The sequence below is a fragment of the Athene noctua genome, chromosome 3 (genome assembly GCF_965140245.1).
Source record: "Athene noctua chromosome 3, bAthNoc1.hap1.1, whole genome shotgun sequence".
Classification (NCBI taxonomy): Eukaryota; Metazoa; Chordata; class Aves; order Strigiformes; family Strigidae; genus Athene; species Athene noctua.
This window is the reverse complement of record NC_134039.1, coordinates 19,698,470-19,724,147: the sequence shown is the minus strand read 5'-3', so window position 1 is coordinate 19,724,147 and position 25,678 is coordinate 19,698,470. Positions and strand designations below refer to the sequence as shown.

General features: G+C 41.3%; 1 protein-coding gene across 8 annotated transcripts in view; it reads right to left on the bottom strand.

Moving 5' to 3' along the window:
- The window catches only part of CALD1 (caldesmon 1), a 200,606-nt gene that overhangs the window by 86,426 nt on the left and 88,502 nt on the right, over nucleotides 1-25,678 (bottom strand). For 7 of the 8 annotated variants that reach the window (XR_012633385.1, XR_012633386.1, XM_074902189.1 and 4 more), the window contains one exon: nucleotides 7,328-7,439. Coding sequence is in view for 6 of the 8 variants with exons in the window: in XM_074902189.1 (XP_074758290.1) it covers nucleotides 7,328-7,398 (71 nt within the window). In the remaining 2 variants the exon portion in view is untranslated. Of the gene's footprint in view, nucleotides 1-7,327; nucleotides 7,440-8,251; nucleotides 8,364-25,678 lie in introns of those variants that run through there. The other variant, XM_074902190.1, reaches the window with a different exon arrangement.

Genomic DNA, 25,678 nt, shown 5'->3' with positions numbered 1-25,678 from the left:
TCAAGGACTTCAGTCTAGTTCGAGCTAATAAAAATACAGTAGGAAACAGAAGGGCAGACTTCCCTTTGGCAGTAGGTGGGTTACCTGGTTATAGGCTTAGAGGAGGGGGCACTTTTCACCCAAGAGTTTCCCAGACTCCTTGGTGCTTCTAAAGCATACCTGCCACTCAGCTAAAACAGCTGAAAGACAGGGCATTTTGCCAGGTGTCTGGGTGCCAGATTTGTGCTGTCCTCCTAAAAGCTTGGCTGGTATAGTAGATGTAGTATAGAGATTACAGAATTATCTTAACGTACATGTGGGATTAATATCTGAAATACTAAGGAGCTGATTTTGTTGTGTGTTTAGGAATTATAGTGGAGTTAGCTCAGTGAAGTTTATATTCTGTATGTCTAGCTATTTGGAAGAACAAAGCTTCTTTTCTAAAACGTTTCTCCATAAGGACTTTAAAGAAAATATAGTCTGCAAAACACACAATGGCTGTAAAATTAAGTGGTAGGTTCTAGTCAGCTTTGCATATGTTTGGTTATTTCCTCCAGGGCATCTAAAATGCTACAATAGCAAAGATTTGCTAGTATCCGCCCTCACAAGAGTGACAGCACTAGGGCATGCTTTAATGAGCCACTGGGTCATGCTTTACTGTCTGGGTTAAGAATGAGCTCCAAGAACTGCAGGAGCAATGACCAATCCAATGTGAAGAGCCAAACTCACCTCAACAATCCAAATACATCCCGTCAGTCCTGGAATTCAAGGGAGCTGTGAAGACAAGTTAACAGCTGGAGCACTTTGCCTCTATTTGTTCTCAACCCTCACGCACTTCTAATCTTATTTATTCATTGTCTTAATTTTTAACTCCTGGGCAGAAGATGTCATGTCTCAGCTCTACCAGAAGCATTTTATGAAAGGACAAGGAGAAACCCTTAAAGTATTTGGAACTTCAGGATATAGGAAGTTCATGGAGAAATAAAACCACCGTAGCTCTTGTTTTAGTAGCAAAAGAGGCTTGGACCAGAAAAGAGCACAGCCCTCTTCAGGAAGACAGAAGCCTAACATTTTTGGAAGTACTGTTCTGAAATAAAGCATGAACATTGGGAAATGACATTAGGCATATGCAGTCAGCTTCTCTTATGTTTAAACATGCACTCCTTGAAAACTTGTATAAGTTCATGTTCTTCATTCTGTTACACAAGCCTGAATCAAAGCATGCCCTCTGAAAACTCTTAATAAAAATGTAACCAGACATTTGGGAAGAAGACATGGGCAAGTCCTAGTGTTTCAAGAAGTAGGGAATAATTAAAAAAGAACATTCTGTGTTCATCCCTAAACTCTCAACACTGTTTAACATTTGTCACTAATGTACACTCTATACCAGAGACAACTTCACTGCAGGAATGAGAAGCAGTGAAAGCTATTTGTGGTCATACAATGTTGACCTAACATGAACACTCACTTATCCTCAATATCCTGGACAGGAGAATGGAAACTGTCTACTTTCTGTGTCTGACAAGGTTGACGTTCTCCAGAAGCATTAAGATGCTGTAGCAACAAACATAACCTGTCTTACCCATCCACAAGATAAGCAACATACTTCTCATTAAGTCCTGCAAAGATGTACCCTGTCTGATCCTGTCAGTTTTACCTTCTTAACTTGGTGAATCAGCCCATCAGCCCTTTTTATGTTTACCTGAGCTACACCAGCCTCAACAGAAGCACTAGAAGAGTAAAAGGCATGTTAAATGCCTTGCTGGTTCTGTACTTACCTTCACAGGTCTGGACTGAAATTTACTTGACTTCTTTTCAGTTGTACCAAGATAAATTTTGGGATTAATCACATATCCTCTTTTAACTGAGGTTAGATTGAGCAAGTTACCACCCCAGGAGACTTTTAGACTGCTGCAGGCTGCTGCCATCCCTGACCTGCAAAAGGGGTTATTTCTATGAGCATTCCGCAACCTATGTCTATGAATATGAACCACACTGCATTATAAAACTGTTTAAAATGAGAGGCCAGAGAGAGTTTGTGATTGAACTGTTGAATACTTTTTCAGAAAAAAAAAAAAATCTTTATCTACTGCCTTTAGTAATAAATTTTATCAGGAAGCATAACACTTAAAGGCAGTGTTTTTCTGTACATCCTACCCATATACCCTTTTAGGGTATGCTTAGTAGTACCTGATTGGTCTGTAAGAAGATAAGCCCTTTAGCCAGAACAGCTGTGACCCTGTCAGGAGATCCTACACAGCCTACAGAGTAGTATGGTGGGTTTAGAGAGTCTTTTTAGTGACTTGTGATTTGACACGAGATAGCCACTTCTGTTTGCTGTATTTTTACAACAGGAAGACCAATACTTCTCCTTCCTCACGAAATGACTTGCAATCCCTTAGGGAAAAGCATTATGCAGGGCAAAGCTGTGGTTCAGATTCACAGTTTCAACTAAATGGAGACCAGTCTGACAATGACCCTAAAGACCTTCATGAGGTCCACAGTAGTGACGGTATGGCAATGAAGCTTTCTAGCATAATTTTTCAAAGAGCCCCAAAATGAAGGAGAGGTGAAAATACATTGCTGGGGCAATGGCAAGTCAGCCAGTTGTAAAATTGTGGCTCAAGTGCTATCTAGGTTAATCTGAGAGCTATTCTTTAAAGAGTTCAAGGGGCCAATTTTTGCTCTCAATTATGCTGAAGTCAAGGAAATAGGTCTATTGTCACTTCAGTGAGTATTTCATCTCAATTCTTCATTGTAGCTGCATGCAGCTGTGACAGACCAAAGTGTATCAGCAAAATATTCACACAGCACTGCCCGCCCCCCGCCCCCCCCCCCCCCCCCCCCCCCGGAGACACACATACATACATACTCTACCCATCCCCAGGCTAAATTCTTCCAGTGTCAGTTACAACATTAAAATGATAAAACCTAATGGTTTCGTTAAAGGGAACATCTTTTACTCCCTAGGAAGAGGCACAAAGCAGCAGGTAGCATTTGTTTTTTACTGTGCTGAAAGAAGTCAATCCCCTGTGCTTCAATTACATATGGGATCTTTCCTGACAGTTAAGCACAACCCATTTCTGTAACAGCCCGGACACTCCAGCACAGTATGTACCCTGTGACTGGGAAGGCAAAGCCTTCATCCAGCTCCTTCAAGGCTGCCACTGAGACTGTCTCATAAATCATCTGGCTGGAATAACTCAGGTAGGGCTTAATCCAAAGCCCATCGAAATTGGTGGAAAGCTTCCCACTGACTTCAGACAGCTCTGAACTGGGACCTCAGAGCTTTATACAATCACTGTCCCAGGCACAGGACTCCCTCTGACTCTGAGGAGCAGGATAAAGCCTTGGCTTTGCTACAGAGCAGTTAGAGAGGTAGCACATCCCATCACCCAAATAGCTGGTAGGGACCTGTTTTCCCTAACCTCATACCTGATCAGTACAAACCACATACAAAATGCCAGCAGACTGGCACACTTAACACTACCATACTTTGTCCTGGGTTTTCCAGCTTATGCCTGGAAAGCCTTGTTCCTCCATGAGGTACAAGAGCTGCTGAGTCCATGTCAGCCTGAGTGCATGCAATAAATCTGACAGCCTGGGAGAAAGCTGGACAAAGCCCCTTATGCCTGCTGTTGAACATATACCTCCTAGACAGGTCTGCACTGCTACTCCAGACATGCTGATAGTCCTCCAAAGATCCCAAAAATACAAACAGTCAAAAAATTCTGGCTGGACAAAATTTCTTGGTGGGTAGAGAAAGCATGTGTGGGGAATCCAGGATGTGTGGGTACCCTGAAATGATAAGAGCTTAAAATGCCAAAAACCCACTAGCTTTCTGAGTTGATGGCAATCTATATCTGAGTTGCCACAGCATGAATTACTAGCCAAATCACATGCCAGGGTGAACCACACTGCTAGTCTTTAAAAGACAAAGCCGGCCTACCCTCATGATTAATCCTAAGCGTATCAACCCAGAATGCCAGGGCTACACAGCACAACAAAGCATCATTTCCAACAGCTTTCTAATGGGAAAAAACCCAAACCAAAAAGCCCTCAAGTATGCAACCTGTACTAAATGTCTCCAAACATGAGACATAAGTGGCTGAACATCAGTGGCTCCAGCATGACAGACACTTGGGAAGCTGACGGCACATGTACCCTGACCAGTCCTCATACTGGCCTCTGACCCATGGGGAGACACAATAAGTTCAAGTCACTCACTCTTGGTCATGTGGTGCATGAGTCCATGCTGCTACAAGGCATCTTCACCCCTTGATCTGTCTTGGGCATGGGCGTCAGGCTGGAAAGAGGCTTTCCATGTGCCTTTATCCCAGGAAATGGCAAAATGAGTCATTGCGGCTGGCTGAGTTACAAATACTGCTGTTTGATATGGCTGCTTGCACTTCTGGGTTTACCATTTGACTCAAAGAAGCCTAAACAGTGTCTGGGAGACCTATCAAACACCTTACAGCCTACACATAATCATTCATCTATCCATCTCCCAGCAGAAATGCTTACAACTAGCAGTGGTCTCCCCATAGCAAGACAACAACCCACCAATGGGAGGCTGCAGGGAAATGTCTTGTGCCTGAGCAGTGCTCAGAGCATATGGAGCATTTTCAGCCTCCATGCCACTCTTTAGGACTGCATGATTGGCTTGATAAAACACCTGAAAGCGTTCGGACAGAGGGAGGTCTGGTGAGCAGATTGCTGTGGCTTAAGATGTGTACATAAACACGTTGTAGTTGTATTTTTAAAAGGCAAAAATGATCCCCAAGTCCCTAAAAATCTGAATTCACCAAAAGCAATCCACCATGACACATTCATTTGTTAGTAAGTGCCCAAATGCTGCTGCCCTTAGCTTGACATGAGCAGTGCAATGCAACTGGGGCAGGTTTCGGGAGGTCCCAGCTCCCAGAGTCACATCTGAACTTGCGAATGAGGCTCTGTTATTGTTAAAGCAAACCAAAAATAAAAAGGCCAGACTAAATTATTTTTAAGATCTCAAGATTTTTAAAGCAGTCTTGTGACTTTTAAGGGGTCTGACTCATGATACTTGAATGCTTCAAGTTGGCAGCAGTGGAGGGAGTATTTAGTGTACAGCAATTTATTGCTAAAAGCCTTCAAAATGTGTGGGAAAGGGCACGGAGTGCTTCTGTAGTAACTTGGCAGAAAACAAGGACACAGGCCCAAGCCCTTCTCCTCCAGCTGGGCTGCCACTGAGCTCACCTCCTCCACAAAGGTTACCACACAAAACCCCAGCAAAGATGTCCCAGATGTGGAAAAATCACTTCCCAAAAGCAGGCATGGGTTGGGTGGGGAGAGGCTATTTCCCATGTCAGCAGCTGTCACTCCCTGGCTTGGCTTCCCCCTCATGCTGGGGCAGATATCTCCATCAGCCTACAGGGCTCCCCAGGGATGGCTCCTCTGAGGGACTCAGGTGAACTCCTGGCTGCAGCTTTTTCCTGCCTCAGGGCTCCAGTTTCCCCGTGCATGTCCAGGAACCCAAGTTGGGCTCATGCATAAAATTGCAGGCTGCACAGTGACTTATGGATGCACCTGAAGTCCTGGATTTCGGTTTCCATGGCAGTGAAAGCAGAGCCTCTTCTCCCCTACCCAATGTGGCTGTCACTGCCTCCACAAGCCTGCCATGCCACATCCCTGATGCCCAGACCACCCCACAGTTCCTGCATGCTCACTCAAGAGCTTGGATGCCTTGACAGAGAAGTTCAAGAGACATTTTTCTGTAGTAGAAAAACACCTCCCAGACTACACCTCCCAGCATCCTCCACAGGCCACCCAGGGCCTCTATTAACAACAAACCCTGAAGTCTCAGCCTTTCCTTAAAAAGATTTTCTTAAAGCAGAAGTACACCAGCAGTGTATAAATACCATATACCATGCACTAGCATGGGTTGTGCAATTCCTCCCATGCTGCCCAACAAAAACATACTGTCCCAGGCCTGGGGGGAAACCTTCTGGCATGAGAAGGCAGTTTAGTGCCATGGCACATTTGCTCCTCTGCCTTTTGGGGAGGTCACCCCAACCAGGTGATGACTGCGTTTTGCAAAGGGAGGTTGGCATCTCATTTCCCTTTGTCCACCATGCTTCACATGAATTTATTTATCTGCAGGCAATGCTGCTGCTTTCCACAGCTCATGGGTTCAGCTTACAGCCTGAGAGCTCACATACCCAGTTCTGAACGGCAACACTTCCTTCAGAAAGAAAGGCAGCTATTGCATCTCATCTACTTGGGATTTCCTCCCTGCCAAGTATCAACAACCACCATCAGCGAGCCCTGCTTATGTTGCAGGTCCTTATTTAAAAAACTCAAAGCAAGCATGTAAAATATATTTGGTATTGCATTCTTCTGACTTCCATTTAAAACTCCTCTGAAAAGGTATTTTCTCCTACAGCATTCAGAACCTGAAACACCATGGTTTTGTCAGCACATGAGAAAGACCAGAAACAAAAATGAAGTCCATAATCAAAATTAAATACTAAAAGGAGAACAAAATGTGCTTTAACGTAAATGCCTTTTAAAAAAATCACTGCAGTATTAATAAACTAAATAAAATCTTTGTATCAAAGAAGACATTAGAAAAATAAATGGAGCCTTTCTCCCTGCTTACTCCAGTGTAAATCATGGGAAATTCAATTTAAAACAAATGGAACTGTACAGGTGTAAAATGGGGATAGTTAATTAAATGTCATTCCCAGTATTTTCACGCTGCTTCTTTCATAAATTGTCATCGTACGTGCATCAAGTCCTGTTCTCATTTGCACCAGAGTAATTCTGTAATAACTGATAGCAAATGCTGCCCTCGTTGCCCACTTAGGGTGGTTGTAAATGAATAAAAAGTGACAGGTTGTACAGACACAACAGCAATTGCACAGTAATGGCAGACAATTCATAGGCATGTTATACTACATATACTACAAGCATATCTCAGCTTTCATCTGTTATCTTGTGATTTTAGCTCTGTGTTTGAAAAGGCAAACACAATCCCTTCTGCACAGCACTCACTCACATGGCATTTGAACATGATTTTCCTATCAGTAATTTCATGTGGCCATAGTCCACCTTCACTGTTTACATTTATCCATGTAACAAAATAACTAGAAGCTAGGGCACTTAAAACAGCCTAAGGGAATTAGACACTAGACACCACTGACTTCCAGCCTCTCCCACAATATTAACTAAAAATATTTTACAGCACATATCATTAGCAAGGACTCTTTGGTTAGCTATAGCATACTTTGGAATTTAAGACAGAAATTCTCAAAGCCACTGCTGATCAAAGGCAAGCCACCGCCACCATTTTCCATGCGTAATACCTCACCTCTCTGCTTCAAGGCGCATTTCCTCACGCTTTTGCCTCCTGAGTTCTCTGCGGCGTTCAAAGTCATCCATGGTGTGTGTTCAAGCGTTCAGAGCTCTGGAAAGATCCAAATCTAAAAGGGAGATGACCACTTAGATGAGAGAGAAAACACAATGGATGCATTTAACCGAATCCATTTAGTTTTCTTTTGCTTTCTTAACTTCACTGTAACTATTTTCTTTTTCCATCAAAAAAATGTAACTTTCTCAGTATTGTTGAGATGAACAAGATTAATTAAATGCCTTGTAGGATAAACATAGCCCATGCCTGCATTTAGTTTCCTAGTTAAAATTAAATCAACATGCTTTAAGTAAGGACTGTATACATCTGCTAGTTGCAGACTAGCTATTTGTAACATCACAAGTCTTTCCTACAAAAGCAACAATTCAGCAGGATTTTAACTTTAAGCTTCCAATTTCTTCTGGAAGCAGTAAAAATGCTGCACAAGATATTTTTTATTTTCTTTAGTTGCACAGATAATTAAAAGTTTTGCAAAAGTTAGTGCCAACTGTCTGTTCCTACCCCCCTTGCAAAAATAGGGAAAAGAAGGAGAAAGGAAGAGAAAAGGAAAAGAGAAACGGAGAGAAAAGGAAAAGAGAAACAGAAAAGGAAAAGAGAAACAGAAAAGGAAAAGAGGAAGGAAGAGAAAAGGAAAAGGGAAACAGAGAGAAAAGGACAGGAGAAACGGAGAGAAAAGGAAAAGAGAAACGGAGAGAAAAGGAAAAGAGAAACAAAGAGAAAAGGAAAAGAGAAACGAAGATAAAAGGAAAAGAGCTTTTAAATACCACCCAGGAGAAGCCAAACTGTGTATAAATCCTGCCCAAAGAACCAAAAGTTGCAATATTCTTTTTGTAGTTTAATCCACATGTTTTTCCCGTGCCCTACCTTCTTGTTTATGATTTACTCCATGAAATATTTTCCCCTTTACAGTTCTTCATATACAAAGCCTTTCCAGCCTTGGTTTATATCCCATCAAGCCGAGTATTACAGAATTCCCCTGCAGCCCCCAAACCAAAAATGACTACCAGAAAAGGGAAAGCTGTTCTCTTTTTGTCCCTGCTTTGTTTACAGAGCTGTCAGTGGTTAGTTAAACTCTGCCTGGAATCTGGCATTTAAGGCCTGCTCTAAGATTGCTTCCTGTGCAGGGCTGGAGGCCTCAGCTTCCTCTGCAATCCTAGCCTAGGCGCTGCACTCAGAGGATTTCCACCCCCCCCATGTCCCCCCCCCAAACATTTTCCAGCCCCTTCGAACATGACCAGCCGTTTACGCTACAAAGAAAGCAGACTGAAATTTTCAAAGGTGGCTTATGAACTGCTTGCAGTTTAAGAGAAACAAAGCCAAGGTGCATTTGTAATTTATTTGAGGTGCTGTTTGCAGCTGTAGATCTGTCTTGCAGCTTTATATTCCTGCCCGCCAGTGCAGCGGCCAAGAGCCCTCCCCATAAAATCACTGGCAATAGCAAAGCCTTTCATGACTTAAAGGCATCCATTGCTTTTTCTGCCCCCTCTTTTGGATTAAAACTGCTGAGGGCAGGGGGATGTGAAGGTTATTTTATTAGTTTATTTTCCTGGGGGTGTTTTTCTTTCTGATTTGTTCCTGGATTGGGGAATTTAAAATTTTGCTGTTGTTGTGATTTTCTTCACATTTGGATGGCTGAGGTTTTTCAGTAGAGGTTCAAAGGGAATGTTAATTTTGCTAATCTAATAGTGACTTTACAATTGCTGCTACTTTCTTTTTTTAAATGCACAATCAGACAATATATATAAAAAGCAAGTTGTAACAAGACATTTTTTTCAAATCTTGTGTTTGTTTACTCTTACCACCGTGTACACCTTGAAGAACACAGAGCAGCAAATCTGCCATTTTCTCCTGTGAAGTGTTTTCATCTCAGCCTACGTGTGCAGCTAAATCCTACCTCAGTTCCTTTGCTAGAGAGCCTGTGAGTTGCAGAACTGATGTAGTTCCCCCCCAGCTGGGAAATGATCAAAGGAAGAATGGTACACTACAGGGAGCAAGTTTGAAGCAGCATGATGGGTTTCTGTGCACAGAAGGCAGATGACTGTGCTGCAGGAACTAAGACTGCACCAGGCAGCAGCATTTAGTCTGTGGAGTATAGTCATCATCAGGGATTTAAAATATAAAGAGCCCACTCTTAGGCTGAGACCTCGTAAGCTAAAACTTAGAATCTTTTTTTCCCCCACTCTGCCTCCCAAAAGCAGACATGCTTTGACATCTGATTTGTTTGCACCTTCATCACTTCTTACCCAGCCAGGTACATCCTTCTCTCCACCTCTCCTAATGTAAACTCTTTCCCTCCCTCCAGCTCCAGACTCTGTGCACTCACATTTACCCCATCCCCCTTCCAAAAGTCCAAGCCAATACCTCCACCCCTTCCCTCTCTACATGGTCCTCAGCACCATCTCTCATGTCCAAAAGCTCAAGCTCTCTTTCACATGAGGAAAGCTGAGGAAGATGATAATAACAATCCAGAACTATTTCTGTTCTTCCTTGCCTCTCTCTATCCCAGGAGCATATGGGAGATTGCACAGCACTCGGAAGAAGTTCCCTGATGCAACAACCTTTCTCTACATCTACAGGGTGTTTTTCTGTTCTTGATGAAGATCAGATAGATGGATGTCTTGGGAGTAGGTCTACAGTTTATTAGACTACAGTGTCTCTCCTCTCAAAGGACAAAGATCAAGCCACTTCCTGGCATTCAGGTGACTTGCAAGCCAAATCCCTTTTTCAAAAATGAGGAAGGCACTTAGGAAATAGATTTCAGGTCAGCAGTATGGCCTTTAGTTAGCAAAGTCATATCAGTGCAAGAAAATGAGTTATCAGCTAGAAGGTCCATTTGAAGTCTGCTGTTTGGTGCTGTCTTCCCCAAAATGATTTGTTATCTTTCAGCCTCTGAAAACTACTAGATAGTAACTTCATCAGTCTCTCTAAAAACGTTTCCTGTTTCCACAAAAAGAGTATAAAATCTGAGTTTCTCAGAGTGTTCTTGCCTCTCAGAAGATTTGAAGATTGCTTTGTTTACAGATGAAGGTACCAATTATTTGAAGCATTTTCTACAAACCATTTTCGGAAGAATGCACATTTTGATGCTTCTTTTTTTTTAAATGAAAATTGTTCATGAGTGAAAACATCTTGGGCCAAAATGTAGCACTCCACCCAGCTCCAGTCCAGGGCCTGCTTTCAGAGCCAAATGTAAAAATGTGTCTGTGTGACCTACTCAGGTGTGCAAAGAAAGTATTTTTTTTTACTCTTTGATTGCATCCTTTTCTTTTTTCTATTACACATTTTTAATAATTTGGTGTCAGACCAAAAAAGTTTCATTTTTCTGAAAAGAGGAAAGCTGTGCCTAAGAATATTTTAAATCAGAAGTAATGTTTCATTCAACCTCAAAAAAAAAGTTATTTGGTTTTATCTTAAACGTAAAAATGTTGGTTTTCAAAGTATGATGGAAAATGTTCTGATATCACAGTTTTTTTCTCTGAATCATTTCCATGTATGTTTTTCACCTAATTCAACCAGAAGACATCAATAAATTTTAAAGAAGCAGAAATATAGGGGGTGTGTGTCTGTGGGGGTGTGTGTGTTAGCAAATAGAAGTAGGTGTCTGAAACTTGACCAGTTTCATTCCCTTGACATCCACACACACATGCAAATTACTAGAATATAGGCTATTTTTACACTGTGAAAGGGTACACTACAAAAATTATCATTTTGTTTCTTCTACCTCAGAACAAACCCTCAGCATCTTTTCAACCTTTACACAACCGAAATAATACTGAGAGAATCTGAAGTGAACTCTCAGGAGTTTTCCACCACCAGACTCAGAAAGGGGACCTATGGAAGAATATTAAAAAGATCTTTCACCTTTTTTTTTTTTTTTTTTAAATGCCTGTCAGAAACTACTGAAGATAATTCTTCCTCAGGACCTCAGATTTTCCACAGCCTCACATACAAGGGTGTTCTCAGTGTCCCTATCCCTTTTGATTCTCAAACTGAACCTTTAGATCATAGGATATCTAATGAACCCTGTGGTTTTTGTGAAGATATGCTAAGAAATATTAAGGGAAGACAGATAAGCAATGTTAATTTACCTACAATTTTCACAAGCATTGCCATGTTACTGGAATCAGAATCATAGCAAAGTATGTGCCCTGCAAATACCATCTCCCTGCAAAAACACTCTTCATTTCAAAATCAGTACCAGTCTTTCTCCTTTTCATCTTTGCACTTCACATAAGGGCTTTGATCTTCAGTTGACTATGGTTTATTGCTAAAATTTGTTGAGTTTTTCATTGTCTTGTTAAAAAGTGCTTCCTTCAAGGACTGCCACATTTAATCCCTCCTGGTACAAAACACATGCATGCAAATCCCAGTCCCCTTTATGTCTCATCCCGCGAGAGAATTTAAAATTTCTTCTTCTTTCAACTTTCATCAACATGAAAAATCAGAGGAACGCACAGTAATTGTAAATATATGACAAAATATTTTAATAGCAATCAATGGGAATATGTTCTTTGAAAACAAACAATAAATTGGCTTGGCAGAAATACACACACAACCACATATCTGTATAATTCCAGTATGCAAAGTGAAATAACCTCCTGTGCTGGCTCAGATTTAATACTGTCCTCACTCTGCTCTCAGCACTGATTTCAGAGACAACTCAGTACCCAGGGGGCCTTAAAAACAGATGAGCTAGAATGGTAACAAGCAAGTGAAAATGCAAACTGCTACTCAGGACTCCAACAAACAGAAACATCTGTCTTTCAAGACCTGCCAGTCACCTTTCCAATACACTGAATGAGTGCTCCTAAACTGCGATGTTTATGCTGAATCTCTGCACCAGCTTCAACCTAATCAAGCCAAGGAACTTCAAGCCAGAGCACATTTCCTAATATAGCACAGCTGTGTATTACACAGGGCTCTATACTGGCCACAGCTGGTGACAGCGTTGTGCAAGTACATGCCATCTTGCTTCCCTCCCAGTACAATGAAACAATTGTGGATTTCCTCTTGGTGACCTTCAGGCCCAAAGAGCCTGAAAGTCATGCCTGTTTCCTTAACATGATTGCTCATTGCTCTGGTGTTGTGAATGCCCAGCACAAACTTCATGCAGACAACTGCCAGGCAGATTACAAGCTGTGATAACAGCCTATGCAAGAAACCCTGGATCAGAGCTCTTGCTAGACCCCTCTCAGCAGTTTGGCCTATTCTTCATTAAAGAATGAGTGCAGAACATAGCTTCATTCACCTGAAGGAGAGCAAGGGGATTTGGCCTTTGGTTTCTTTGTAACAAGAGAGATTTTCTGCTAAACTTTCTCTCCTGACTGAAGACATCTGCATGCAGAGTCCACCAGGTACCTCCCATTCCTTCCTTAGCATAAAAAGCCTATCACACTGATGACTGAGGTAGGGTATGAGCAGACCCATCTGGCACTGTTGTAGGACCTCAGTTCTGCAGGAGCTGGTAGAAATTTTAGGACCCACAGGAAACACAGAAAAGGTCTAGAGTAGTAAAAAGGACAATACTCCATTTCTTCATGAAAGAAACCACGACCAGTTCCTAACCACTCCCTTCCCTCATCCTGAGCAGCAGGAACAGCGCAAAGAGAAACAGTTTCAGGATTTCCAAGAGAACTCAAGTAATATAGTGCAGAACAACGACGTCAATGAGATATCACAGCCCAGTACCTTGCATTCGAGGTGAACTCAGCAACTGGGGATACTTCCGCTTGGTTCTACCTCCAATTTACTTGCAGCCTTAGGGAGGGAGCCTTGGTAAATTTTGTGTCTCTTAGTCCTTATGTTATCTCTGCAAATTGCAAATTCTTCTCACTATTCATTTGCAGACGGCTAAAGCACAAGCAGGCCCCAGAGTTTGGTCCCAGCCACTAGATGTATCTGTTAACAGCAGTACTAAAAAAAGCCATATCCTACAAATAGAATTGTCTGCTGCAGAGAAGGGCTGAACAAAGGTGATGATGGGAGATTATTTCTGAAACTTCCCTACAATGAGATAGTAAAAGGAACGCTTCTAAGTCCAACTACGCAAAGGTTTTCTACATGAATGCAGCTGGATCTCTGACTTCTGACCTGTCCTCACTGCAGGATCAGGTGGTAACACAGAACTTATTCTGTCATTGCCCTCTTTTTTTTTTTTTTACCCCCACAAAAATGATCAAATTTCTCACTAAAGCCTGACATAAACTGAGACTGCAAGCAGCTTTGTGAGTTGCACCCCATTAATACAAACATCTCCTATTCCTGTCTGTCTCCAGTTGCCCCAAAGCCCTGGTATGAAGGTGTGGACCTTTCAAATGTCAGTAAAGGACTGGTCAGTGAGAAGCACTAAGAGTATTTTGCTTCAGCTGACTACATGCCATGACATCCGCTGTATCCCTAGGACTACGATTGCCCATTCTTACTACCTCCTTCACCTCAGAAGTGAAAACAGAACCTCTTCACTGCCTCTTTTGCAGCTGAGAGCAACTCAGCAGGCAATACTCATTGTCTAAGTGTGACTTGTTTAATCTGGCACCCATGAAATGCAGGTATGACAAGCATTCTAATGCAATATCTTCAAGAATTAGAGTTCCTTAATCTATCTTTTGTCAAAGCAAATAAATCTGTTTTCTATGAAAATCTGTCAGAAAACACTTGGAAACTATTTTTTTCCTGCTCCCCTCTTAATTCAGCATTAGAAGCATTCAATGCCACTCAGATCTTTCAGAAACAGGTACAACTTTATTGAAATCAAAAGGTGGAGTTCAATAGATTGATTTGTCCTTTGTCATACCTCATGCATGCTATTTGTTTAATCTGAGATTTCAGATATTGCCGGCATCATCTACTACAAACAGTAAAGCTTACTTTTAAAGAGACTCTTCTTTCCCCCATAAATTCATTTCTAATGTTCATTTCATGTAAAACCACATCTGCAGTTGTTAATGTAAACTTGACCAACTATTCATGCTGGCTTCAGATAATGAACTCTTGTACATATATACACACACATATATATACTGGTATCAACCAGCTTTATTCCTTCCCAAACAGAATAGCTTGTTTGGGACTTAAGGCAAAATAAATGTATTAGGTCACGTGAACACACAGTTTTATTCCAATCTAGCCTGTGCCTTATTTCATCTGACCATGCTTCTTAGGACTTCCAAGCAATATTTATCAATGACAAACCAATCAAGGGCAGTTCATACTTAGCATCAGAAAATCAAACTTTGAAGGTTTCTCAAAGTCCAAATTTCTGTCCTCAGAACATTTCACTTCCATCTACATGTGTATGTCCAAACCACTGACTCAATGAAAAGGAGTCAGAGAATTACCTAGAATTTCGACAAGAAAGTCAAAAAACCCACTCTGAAATCTCTGCTTGTAACATAAGGTACATTTTCCACGTTGTCTTCCATAGGACTTAAAAAACCCAACAACTTACATACATTGATGGTGCATTTTTAAACCTGATTACCATATTAGTTAACATCTCTGTGACACCCTGAGCAAAACTATGTAGCAATTACATAGAACAGAGATTCCCATCTGGTGCTCTGCAGACTACTGATGGCCCATGGGACCACATGGGCCCGGCCCTTGATTCAAACAGGTGCTGGACAGGTTTCACCGACCCTGGCTACAGCCTAGGTTACCACAGTGAGAGCCACACATGTCCCTGCAGGTGCCAGGCCCTGTGTCAGCTCCTGCTGCTGTAGGGTGAACCACATGGAAGTGTTCACATGGAGCTTTTTATAGGATATTGTCCCTGCTACAGAGTTCACTCCTTGGGTCTGCAACTAAAAGATCCATGGCTTTAAATACCTGCTCAGGTACATCGCTCGTACCCATGATCTAATTCAGCACTGGGGAAGAATTACAGAGCTGCCCCATCCCAGAGCAAACATCTAGCATGCTGCTGCTAACACTGCAGTACACTTCTAAGCATGAAGCAGTGGGACCTCTCATCTCAGAGCCAGTCAGTTGCAATGGAAAGTCCCCATTTGTCTTTATTCCCTTGGGCAGGCTGAGTGTGGGTATGCCATTTCCATTCCTCCCATTTCCTTCCTCATCTTTCTCCTACTGCACATTGACATAAGGGCCAGGCAGAGTTTTGTCTTGACATTTGGATTTGCATATACTGGTCTTGCCCCTGATCTCTGTGACATTTCCCTATCATTTCCCATTAGCAGACAAAGGAGAAACAAGACATAGCTGAAAGCTGCCGGCACAGCCACTGGTTCTCATGTTAGAAGGATTGATACTTGTCTCTCCCCCCTTCGAGTGTCCTCTGAAGTATTTCAAATATATTGTCCCCAAAGTTCAGAAGATACTGAAATATTACTTGTATACAGACTAACGTTGAAGTCCTGGTCCTGTTGGAATCCCTGGCAGACTTCCCAGAGACTTCAATCAGGACTGGATTCCACCCTTGCAAGCCAAATTCATCTAATATACACTACGAAAGATCAGTGAGCTTACTCTGCATGTCAGAAACTAGTGTGATCTCAGATTATGCTAATATAGGCTACTTCATCCTCTCCTGTGTGCACACACATGTAAAGGCAGAATTTCTTTTACTCTTGCAATGCTTACTTATGGGAAACAAATTATTGTTCCTGGTATCATTATCACTGAGGAAATACTTAGTCTTTGCTGCAAATACAAAAGGCAGCTGAAAATTTCATTGCCCTTTACTACTGCTTAATCATAAGTGAAGATATCCCAGAGTAGTAACAATGAGGCCCCCACCTCAAAGAACAAAGACGACTGAAATTGAAGGGATTTTATAAGTCCACAAAACAGTTTGTAGAAGTGCTTAGTCCCAAAATGGGCTCTGACTTGCATTCACTTTTTCTCTGCATTCAAATATTGGGAAGCAGGTCCATGGGCTATCATTCATTAGTTACCCTTTTATCTGATTCTACCAGTGAAGACCTTAAGCTTCATCACGTTAATCTAATCACAAGAATGCCCACATCATGCATTTAGTCCTCCTGCATGCTTTGTTGCGAATCAGTGGCCTGGCTATTGAAATCTGTGGCAATTGCCCAGCTGTTGGCCAGCTTCATCTCTCAGAGTAGAAAATCAGTGCCCATGCCAACAGCTTCCAGTCTGAAGCTATTTGTTTCTTAATAATAGCAAAGAATAGACAAGCATCACTAAGAAACAGGTTAAAACCAGCTCAGATGACCAAGGCATATTAAAGAGGATAATGTATTTCCTCTTCTCCTATAAATGGCAAATGCCAGTTTTCCCACTGATTTCTGTTAGAGTGAAATCAGAGCATAGGAAAGAATATCACACAGGCAGAAGCAGCTGCCACAGCTATGGAGAAGCTGGTGTTCATTTCTGGCCTACACAAAATTGCCACATTATATCCTTTCAATTTGTGCCTTTAAAGGCACAGGGAAAAGGAAAAATTACTTATTCTTCTCAATGCTCCCTCATTTGACTTCACATCCTCTGGAGAGGGAGCCTCATGCTAGGTCAGCTGACAGATGTCACAGTGCACCTTGTGCCCTGGTGCTTCTGCCTGCCACCCCTCTGAGAGAAATGGCATAGCTGCAAGTAGAGAGTGCATGAGGACAGAAAGATAGTTAAACAAGAGTCGGCCAGGACAGCAACCATCTGGGAGAGGGGTAGAGCCTGTCCCTGAACTGGAGCTAGGTGCAGTGAAGGTGCAGCTGGGGACAGAAATGCCCACAGGAGCTGATGACCATGTGCTGAGTGCTAATCACAGTGATGCATTAGCCCTTTGTCGATGTGCAAAGTCACAATAAGCCCACATGGCAAGGTACCAACACAGTGGTGTGAAGCAGGACAAGCCACAGGAACAAAAAGCATGTTGGGGGCTCTTACCTAGTGGAGTTAGTCACCCAGTGATGCAGGCAGGGGTGACACAAGAGAGGGCAGTCTGGTGTCCATCATGACTAAGCAGAGGCTTGCACTGAGAGCAGCAGTCACAGCTCTGGCAATAAGCAGAGGGTCTGGGCTAGGAGCAGGAGAGGCGTCAGCCAAGGAAGATGTTGCTCTGTCCAAGTGCAGGAGCATTTCTTCTACACCAGAACCAGTAAGGAAGAAAGCAGTAGCAGTGAACTCTTCATACTAACCTCTCTGCTAGAGAGAAGGGTTTCCCCTCCAGGCAAGGAGCTGATCAGGGCCAGCAACCAGTAAGGATGGGAAGTATCTGCCTCTGCCTCCCTGTTACTCTGCTCCCATCCCTCTCATTTGGTGCTCCCCTCTTGTCCTACCTTTGCACCACCCCGGCTGACCTTCACGCTCACATGCAATATTTCAACAATGTTGTCTGAACTTATTTGTGTCCAAGTAGTTTTATGAGAGCTTTAGCACTCTATTCACACTCTTTCTCTGCATCTCTCAGGTCCTAAATTAAAAAGCTAAGGTAATGCTGTTAAAAATAATAAAATGTTGAAGCAAGTCTAAGGTAAGTTTCCAACAGCAACATTCACTCAGCCAGACTTCAAACTCCACATGTTTTCTGGAACACATTTCAAAATACAAAATCATGATATATTAAGCTACACAATCAGTCATTTAAAAGTAACAGAAAACAATATGAAGATACATGCAACCAGCTTACTGTGGCTTCGTTTTTGCATTTTCAACTCTCTTTTCCTGTTAAAACATGAAGCCCTAGGATCCAGCCCTGCCTATTGCTGAACACCATAAACTCTAATAAGAGTTGAGGGGTCTTGCTTGCTGTATTGAACCAGCAATACCAAGTTTTAGTCATCTTCCCTGCATTTTTAAAGAAAAAAGAAATACTACAAAACCAGCTCATTAAAGTCTTTTGGTTTGCTGATCTTACTAGTTGTGTCCTAAGAGATGCTAAGTATTTTGAATCCAAATAGTTCCTCAGAAGTGAATGATAAATTTTCAGGGTGTTGCCTGTTGCTCTGGAACTTTAATTCATCTTCCCTCACAGTACCTGTACACTTACTTTGCACAGACATAATGTATGTCACCATGATAGATACATTGCTGCTGAAACTCCAGTTACTGAATGGCAGAGCATCATGGAAATCGGTGGAATTCCACCAGGAATGGATCCAGCTACAGAAATTTCTACTGGGCTTTTCCAGCTCACTCTTTTAAAGTCATCCTTACAAATGAAACCCAGATTGTTTCCTGCCAGGCAGCTATATAAATTTATCTCTAATAAGTAGCAATTCTGTGTCATTTTGGTTGAAAATTGGACCATGAGGTCAGTGCCAGCTTTAAAGAGATAAAGCAGGGCAACAAAAATCCAAAGCCTTTTGACAGGACAACTCAAACAGGGTACCACAAAATAGATGTCCCTCAAACCATTTGCCATATTTGAAGTTCACATCGCAGACTCCACTTTATGCTGAGTTTAGATGAAAGCAAGGAAACACTAACACGTCACCAAACCAGAAGACCCAAGAGCAGCAAGGCTTTGTCACAACAAAAAAATATAGGCAAGATGACACACTTGCATGCTGTGCATGAGCCAGCATAAAACCTGACACAGCAAGATTACAGTATTGCCAGCTCCCCTCATGAGACTCACACAGAGAAGCTGTTAAATAATATTGACAATAATCTGACTGCTATCTAGTCATTCACGCACAAACACTTATTGCCAAGAAATTCTGTGACAGCAATGCATTGGTACATCAGTAATGTTGCAGGTGACTGTGCACTGCTTTGCCCTGCATGGGAACAGCATCACCAAAACTTTCAACAGATCATGGCTCAGAGTCAATTAAACAAGATAGGTGAGGCCTGACAGTATCCTATGTACTTAATACTGAGAGCACACAGACACACATACTTACTTTGTATTAATGCAACAAAGGAAAGTTACATTTGAGCACTGAATCAAGCCAATAAATTTTACAGTTTAATTTTTTTAGGAACAGCGCCTCAAACAATGTCTGTGTGGTCCAGAAATGTTTAATCACCCTTCAAAAAAAAAAAAAAAAAAAAAATCTGTACCACACATTATCTACTACCTTTCCCCAAGTCCTCTTCTATAGGATCCAAAACCCCTATGGGGTCTCCTCCAGCTTCCCTTGTTGCCATGTTAGGTCCACCCAGCTCAGAATGAGACAGAGCACACATGGCTGGTCTAAGTTCTGGACACCAAAGGCACATGAAGCACATTTTTCATAGTCAACCCACAGAGCACAGTTGTATGTGTACAAGGTGTTGGACAAAACCAAAAATATAAAGGTGGAAGTGGAAGGAGGGGAGGACATCTCCCAGTCTGTTTGTAAATGCTCCACAAACAGGAAAGCAGGCTATGTTTACTAAGTAAACTGATTTCTGTAACTCAGTCACCTCATCTTTACTTATGGGCTAGTTGGAAAGAAACAAAAATCAAGCCTTTAAATCTTATGCCTTCTTCAAAATGAAGAAAGCAGAAATAATTCCACTTGACTGGTGTGTGTGCACTGAGGCCTCCTGATGGTGGATGATTCACAGTTTACCAGATCTGATGGCTCTACAAGAGTGCAGTATGACTACAAAGACAATCTCTGCAAGGATATCCTATTAAATATATGGGAAAAAGCATTAGGAAGGCAAGGGAACAGAGGCAAGAATGGGAAAAGAGGTCTGAAAATAGAAATAGACTCTGGAAAAGATGTACAGAGAAGGATCAAGCTAAAAACCCAGATCATAATGCTTGCAAACTTGGGAGAATTTTTACAGTCCATATCCAAGATAAAAATCCTGAAAAACAGCTTGCACCCTTAAGGAGAACAAAGAAAATGAAAGCCAGATCTGAAATTCATACATAAACAAGAGTAAACTAGACAGATTTTTCAGTGCTTACCTGGACCAAATAAAACCTTTACAATTTGTAAATACTGACAAGTGTCACATCAGATATTATTAAAGGATCCCCTAAATACAAAAGACAGGTTGGACTGCAGTTATTTTTTTTCTCCTTTGCATTTCCAGTGCTGAAAGTAAGTGAAAACAGAAGACATGCTTCTTAATGCAGCCTAACTTTTTAGGAAGAGAAGGTATAAATGTTATCTATATAGCTGACACTTCAGATTTGCACTCAGTTGTACCCACATACCTTCACACAAAGGCAGGTAAAAACCAAAAGCATGAACACTTACAGTCATGTAAAATACACATGCAGTATACCCTAGAGCATCTATTAAGTGATACCACTTGCAAGACACCCCAAACAAAAATCCACATAAAGATGACACCAGTTCTTCTCCTGGCGAGGAAGAGCTTGAGAAGACACAAACTCATAATGTACTTCTTTCAAACAAAATGGTGTCACAAATCACATTGGAAAAACTCTGCCCAAAGCAAAGTGTTGTATAAGGAATACATACAATAGCAAAGTCTGAAGGATGTGCATGACTGCAGAGAGGGCACATACAGATCTGAATTTTTACTATCTTTGCTACTGCTTTAAGACCATATTCTTTTGGTATTTACATTAAAAAGGAGACAGAAATATTTTTGGAGATGACTAAGCAGTTTCTTGATTTCTATTAAGCACCAAAAAGCAGTCCTGCCAATTTATTAATATTTAAGATTCTACAACTTAATATGAACTTGGTTCCAAGAACTACATAGGTCTCCTTAAAGTATGTGTAGCAAGAAGTCAACGCTGTGCCAGCTGGCAGATTAAACAAGCCATTAAAGTAGGCTTCTACTGAATTTAAAGGATTGTTTTTCATCTTTTCCCTCTCTACTCCTCTACATCCAGATGTATTATTTAGGGAATATTTTCCAGTCCCAGTAAGAAAAGTAAAAGAAATGCCCTTGGCACTTAATGAGTTTTTCCTCCGATGTGGTCTCCTGCTGCACTTGGAATTTATTCCATTACCGTATGGCTTACAATGGTCCCAAAATACCTCTGACTACATGAAAAGACAGGGAAAGTGCGTTTGTTTGGGGTAGGTATGGTTCTTCATTCAAAAACAGGGACAGCCTGGGGTGATTGATCTTAGTGGATGATTTCATTCAGACCACCATTATGCTGGCATGCCACCCCACAGCCCATGCCCGGCAGCCCCTTGTGCTGGAGACCAGCAGTTACCTGCACATTATAGTTGGGAAAAGCAGAGCACACTAGGATTAAGGACAAGGCCAAAACCAGCTTAGAGCAGGTTGGCAGAGAAGCTCGTTTCTCTGCAGCCCCTGCAGGACTTCAGTGACAAGAAAAAAAAAAACATAGTAAAACCATCTGCCTTCACAGAACAGAGGCCTGCAGCATATAATTTTTCCTTCAGAGGTTCAAATGCTCATTTGAATTTTGTTAAAGCTATCTGAACTTTGTGACTTATCAGTATTCAAAGGAAGAATGAGTCTAGAATAAACTTTGGTATTAAATCAGTGCTGGTGTCATCTGTAACTGTATAACAATTATTCAACAGTATTTCAGATAAAAATGTGCCCCTATAACAGTTTTCCAGATAAAACCTCCAAAAGACCAGAGCTGTATCAGTTCCCCATGGCCATTTCAGACTGACTGGAACTACAGGCAGCTAAAGGAAGAACACTGTCTTTTAAAATGTCTGGAAAATATTTTTTAAAAATTCAAACAGAAAAAAAACCTCACCACCTAGGCCTTCCTTAGATTTCAGTTCCTGGTAGTAAAATGAGTTCAGTCCCATAAACATGCTACTGAACCCAAAAACGAAAAGGCCTTAAAACCAAGTATAGGCACATTGAGATAGCGAGCTCTGGAGCTTGACTGTGACTCAAAGCATCACCTTCCCCAGGAGCAAGAAAGCCCTTCCAGGCTTTGTCTGGTCCTCACAAGGTAAGCAGGCCCCTTACTCCCAGGCAGACCCAGCAACCGTCTTGGCCCATGCAACAACTTCAGAATTTGGCTCAGATTTTGAATTGTCAAATTGTTCTGGGGGTCACAAACATTCCCTGCCCCCTTCTTAAGGGCCAGTGTAATTCTTAACTGTATAAAGCTAAAGTGTAAAAACAGTATTTTGTGTGTATTCTTTGTTTCTAATACCCAGTATCCGTAAGGGAACTCCCTCGCTTGGCTAGCAGTCAGGATTCATTAGACCTTTTATGATGATTCTTTCTGTTGTGCAGATATATGATGAATCTCAGATGTTTAAATAGCATATAACACTGCTCTGTTGACCTTGCTGAGTACAATTGGAGGGAAAGAAAGGTAATTTTCCTCAAAGAAATGTTAAAAATGTGTCTCCAGTATAGCACAGATGCAGAGGATAAAGAAACTCCAGAGGGATTAAAATATTTTAGATTAATTTGGAAGAAGGCCACATTGTGTAAAGCCTGGTTAGTTTGGGCCTTTCCAATTCCACGCCATATATACAAACCCATTTAAACTGCATTTGTTAGGAGGAATGTTTAAAAAAAAAAAAAAGGAAAAAGAAAATCCCCCAAAGTAGTTGTAACTCAAATGACCTCCAGTTTTGTATTCTCTTCGTCCTGCCTAAAGAACAAACATATGTACAATATATTCTAGCCAGAGCTTGTGCAGTTGCTGCATGATTCATACTGCTTGAAAATTAAGCCATTTAAGTAAAGGGATTCTGGCTTCCCTCAAGCAACGTTTTAAAACTGAAGCAAGCTTAGATCAGGTTGGTTTTGGAGCTGGCTTCCATACTTTGAACAAGATCACTGCTTAGAGATCTTGCTTTGGGCTGGGTGAAAGGAAGTAAAAGAATAAAGAAAATTGGAAGGAAGATATGGAAAGAAATGAAAAGAGGGAAAAAGAACCCATATCATCAACACAATGATATAAGGACTAACCTAATGTTCAGTGTGACACTGTCTGGCAGAATTAAGTCCCTAATGTTTACTCTCAAGGTGAAATTTTGCCCTTTTTACTCATAGAGAATAGAGGTTTTGCCTGCAGAGTCATCCACAGAGACAAGTCAGAATGTGGTACTAAATAACCATAAAAAGTAAATAGTTGCTGACTCTTATGAGTTAATCAGGTTGAAACACAAAGGAATACGAGGATTGTAGTGAACCAGCCAGAGGGGCAACACAGTGAGTCATTTTGTATTATTAGTATCTACAAAACAGAGGGCACTTAAAGGGACTTTCCTTATAAACCATAAATCCTGAAGCAACTCAACAGGAGGAATACCCTCCTGTCTGCCACATGGATGAAGAGAGGTTTCCAGCAGTCTCAGGACTCCTTAAGTTCTTGAAATAGTCCCCCCAGTATTCAACTGTAACTCAGTCGCTGTGCAAATTCCTCTCCCTTCAGAGGATGGGAGGTAGCTGGACCAGCCAAGAACAATATATTGTCTGCTCTCTCCCAAATACCCAAAGGATCCAACAACGTTTCACCACAGAATATAACCATCTTGGAGAGGAAGATGGAAGTTTGATTAAAATTCAGAACAATACAACTCAACAGTTCAGAATACAAAATGAGAAAAATGTCATTTTCATTACTAATGTATTTTCAGAGACTGAAAAAATTAATTTACATTCTGGGACTGGAGGTCTAGCATCTCTTATTGAAGTTATTATGAGATGTTCTGAATATGATATTGCAAAAGGCTATGATGGTTCTGACATCATGGCTGTAAAATTAAACTGTGATGATGGCTTCTGCAGCTACCATACATTTGATAGCATATCATTTGCTTGCTACAATGCTACTGGTTTAAGTTTTCCATGTGTTCTTTTTCCTTTTAATGGTTACTGCATATTAGGAATAAACACATTCTCCAGCATCTCCTGCACATTTTTACTTTGATTGCACCTATAGCCAGCCCTGTGCTCCCATATTCATCCTGGTTACATGAATGGAAGGGATACATTAAGCTCTCATTGGAGATACTCCAGGTTTGCAGGGATATAACTATAACCAGAATGCTGGCCAAGAGGACTTTTACATCAACAAAAAAGTCAATTCAGAATATAGAACTTCGTGGTTGGGTTTTATTCTTTGAATGTCATGTACGGACCTTTGTTGCCATACCTCTCTACACACTCATGAAAACAAGATGTTTTCTAGTCACTTAGACCATAATGGTAAAACATTTAAAATAAATACTTCACATAATTTCAGAAACAGATGCTAGATAGTAAAATTGCATGTTTGCAACAGAAATGGCCAAGACATTTATTAGTACTCAGAATTTTCTATTTTGTTCTTCATATTATCGCCAGCAATGCAGGAAACACACAACAGCTATTACATCCTAAATTTTCCTTTCAAAATGTATTTATTTTTTAAATTTACTCCAAGAGGTTTATAAGTAGAAGTTACTATTTTTCAGCACTCTTAACTCTACCCTTTCACTCATACACCTGCTACAATTCTGTGTTCACTTATGTTTTCTTTTCTTCATTTTCAGTAGTGTTTGGGTCTGTCTGCTCTACCATCTCACATAATGACTTACATAGAAGCTTCTCTCCTCAATGGAGAAAGGCATGCAGGACTCATGTTATAATTTCTGACATGGCCAAAATATCATCAAGTTGTTCTAACTTCCACCTGTCTGAAACAGAAGTTATGCTTTGCAGAGAAACTTCCTACCTTCTTCACCTTAGCAGTGGCATCCTTCCTTTGTGGAGTACTACTTAAAATTTGGAAGGAGCAATGACTTTCACACTTCACAGTCCTAAAGTTACTGCATGGCCTCTTAAAAAAAAATCCAGTTCTGAAAGGTACCTCCTTTCAAGATGCTTTCTTTTTCAGTTTAGCTTTAGCTCTGATAACCATTAATCTAAGAAAGTTTATAAGATATTCAGCCTAAATTGTTTCTCTTAGTTCTAGCCTAAATGTTGTTCCTCGTAGTACTCCTAGTTATGCACAACTAATAACAAAACTCCATTCTTGATATTCACCCTTTCCTGATTGATTCAAATGGAGTATGTTACCTGTGGTAATAAATTTTGAAATCTTACTGGCTCTTAGTCAAGTGGCAGAAGTAAGATTAATTTGACTGCTTAATAAATCACATTATTTCAGTTTAGTTACATGCTACAGACAACTTTATGTTGCCTGACGTAGTCAGGGGATATGTTAAGGTCATACAGATACACAGTGAGGACACAGATGTACAGTGATGTAGTCACACAAATGGCTTTGCTCAGAGCCATTTCTGTTTACGAGTAGGCTTTATGAGCTCTGGTAACAAGGGAACCCCCCGACTGCTTCTACATAAAGCTCCTCGGGTGCATCAACTCTGTGTTTCCATCCCCTAGGCTCCTGGCTCCCTCCTCCCTCAGGCATTGGATGGGTAGGGAAGTTGCCCACAGCCACCTAGCACCAGAAATGTAAGACCCAAGATGTGACTGCAGAGAGCTGTC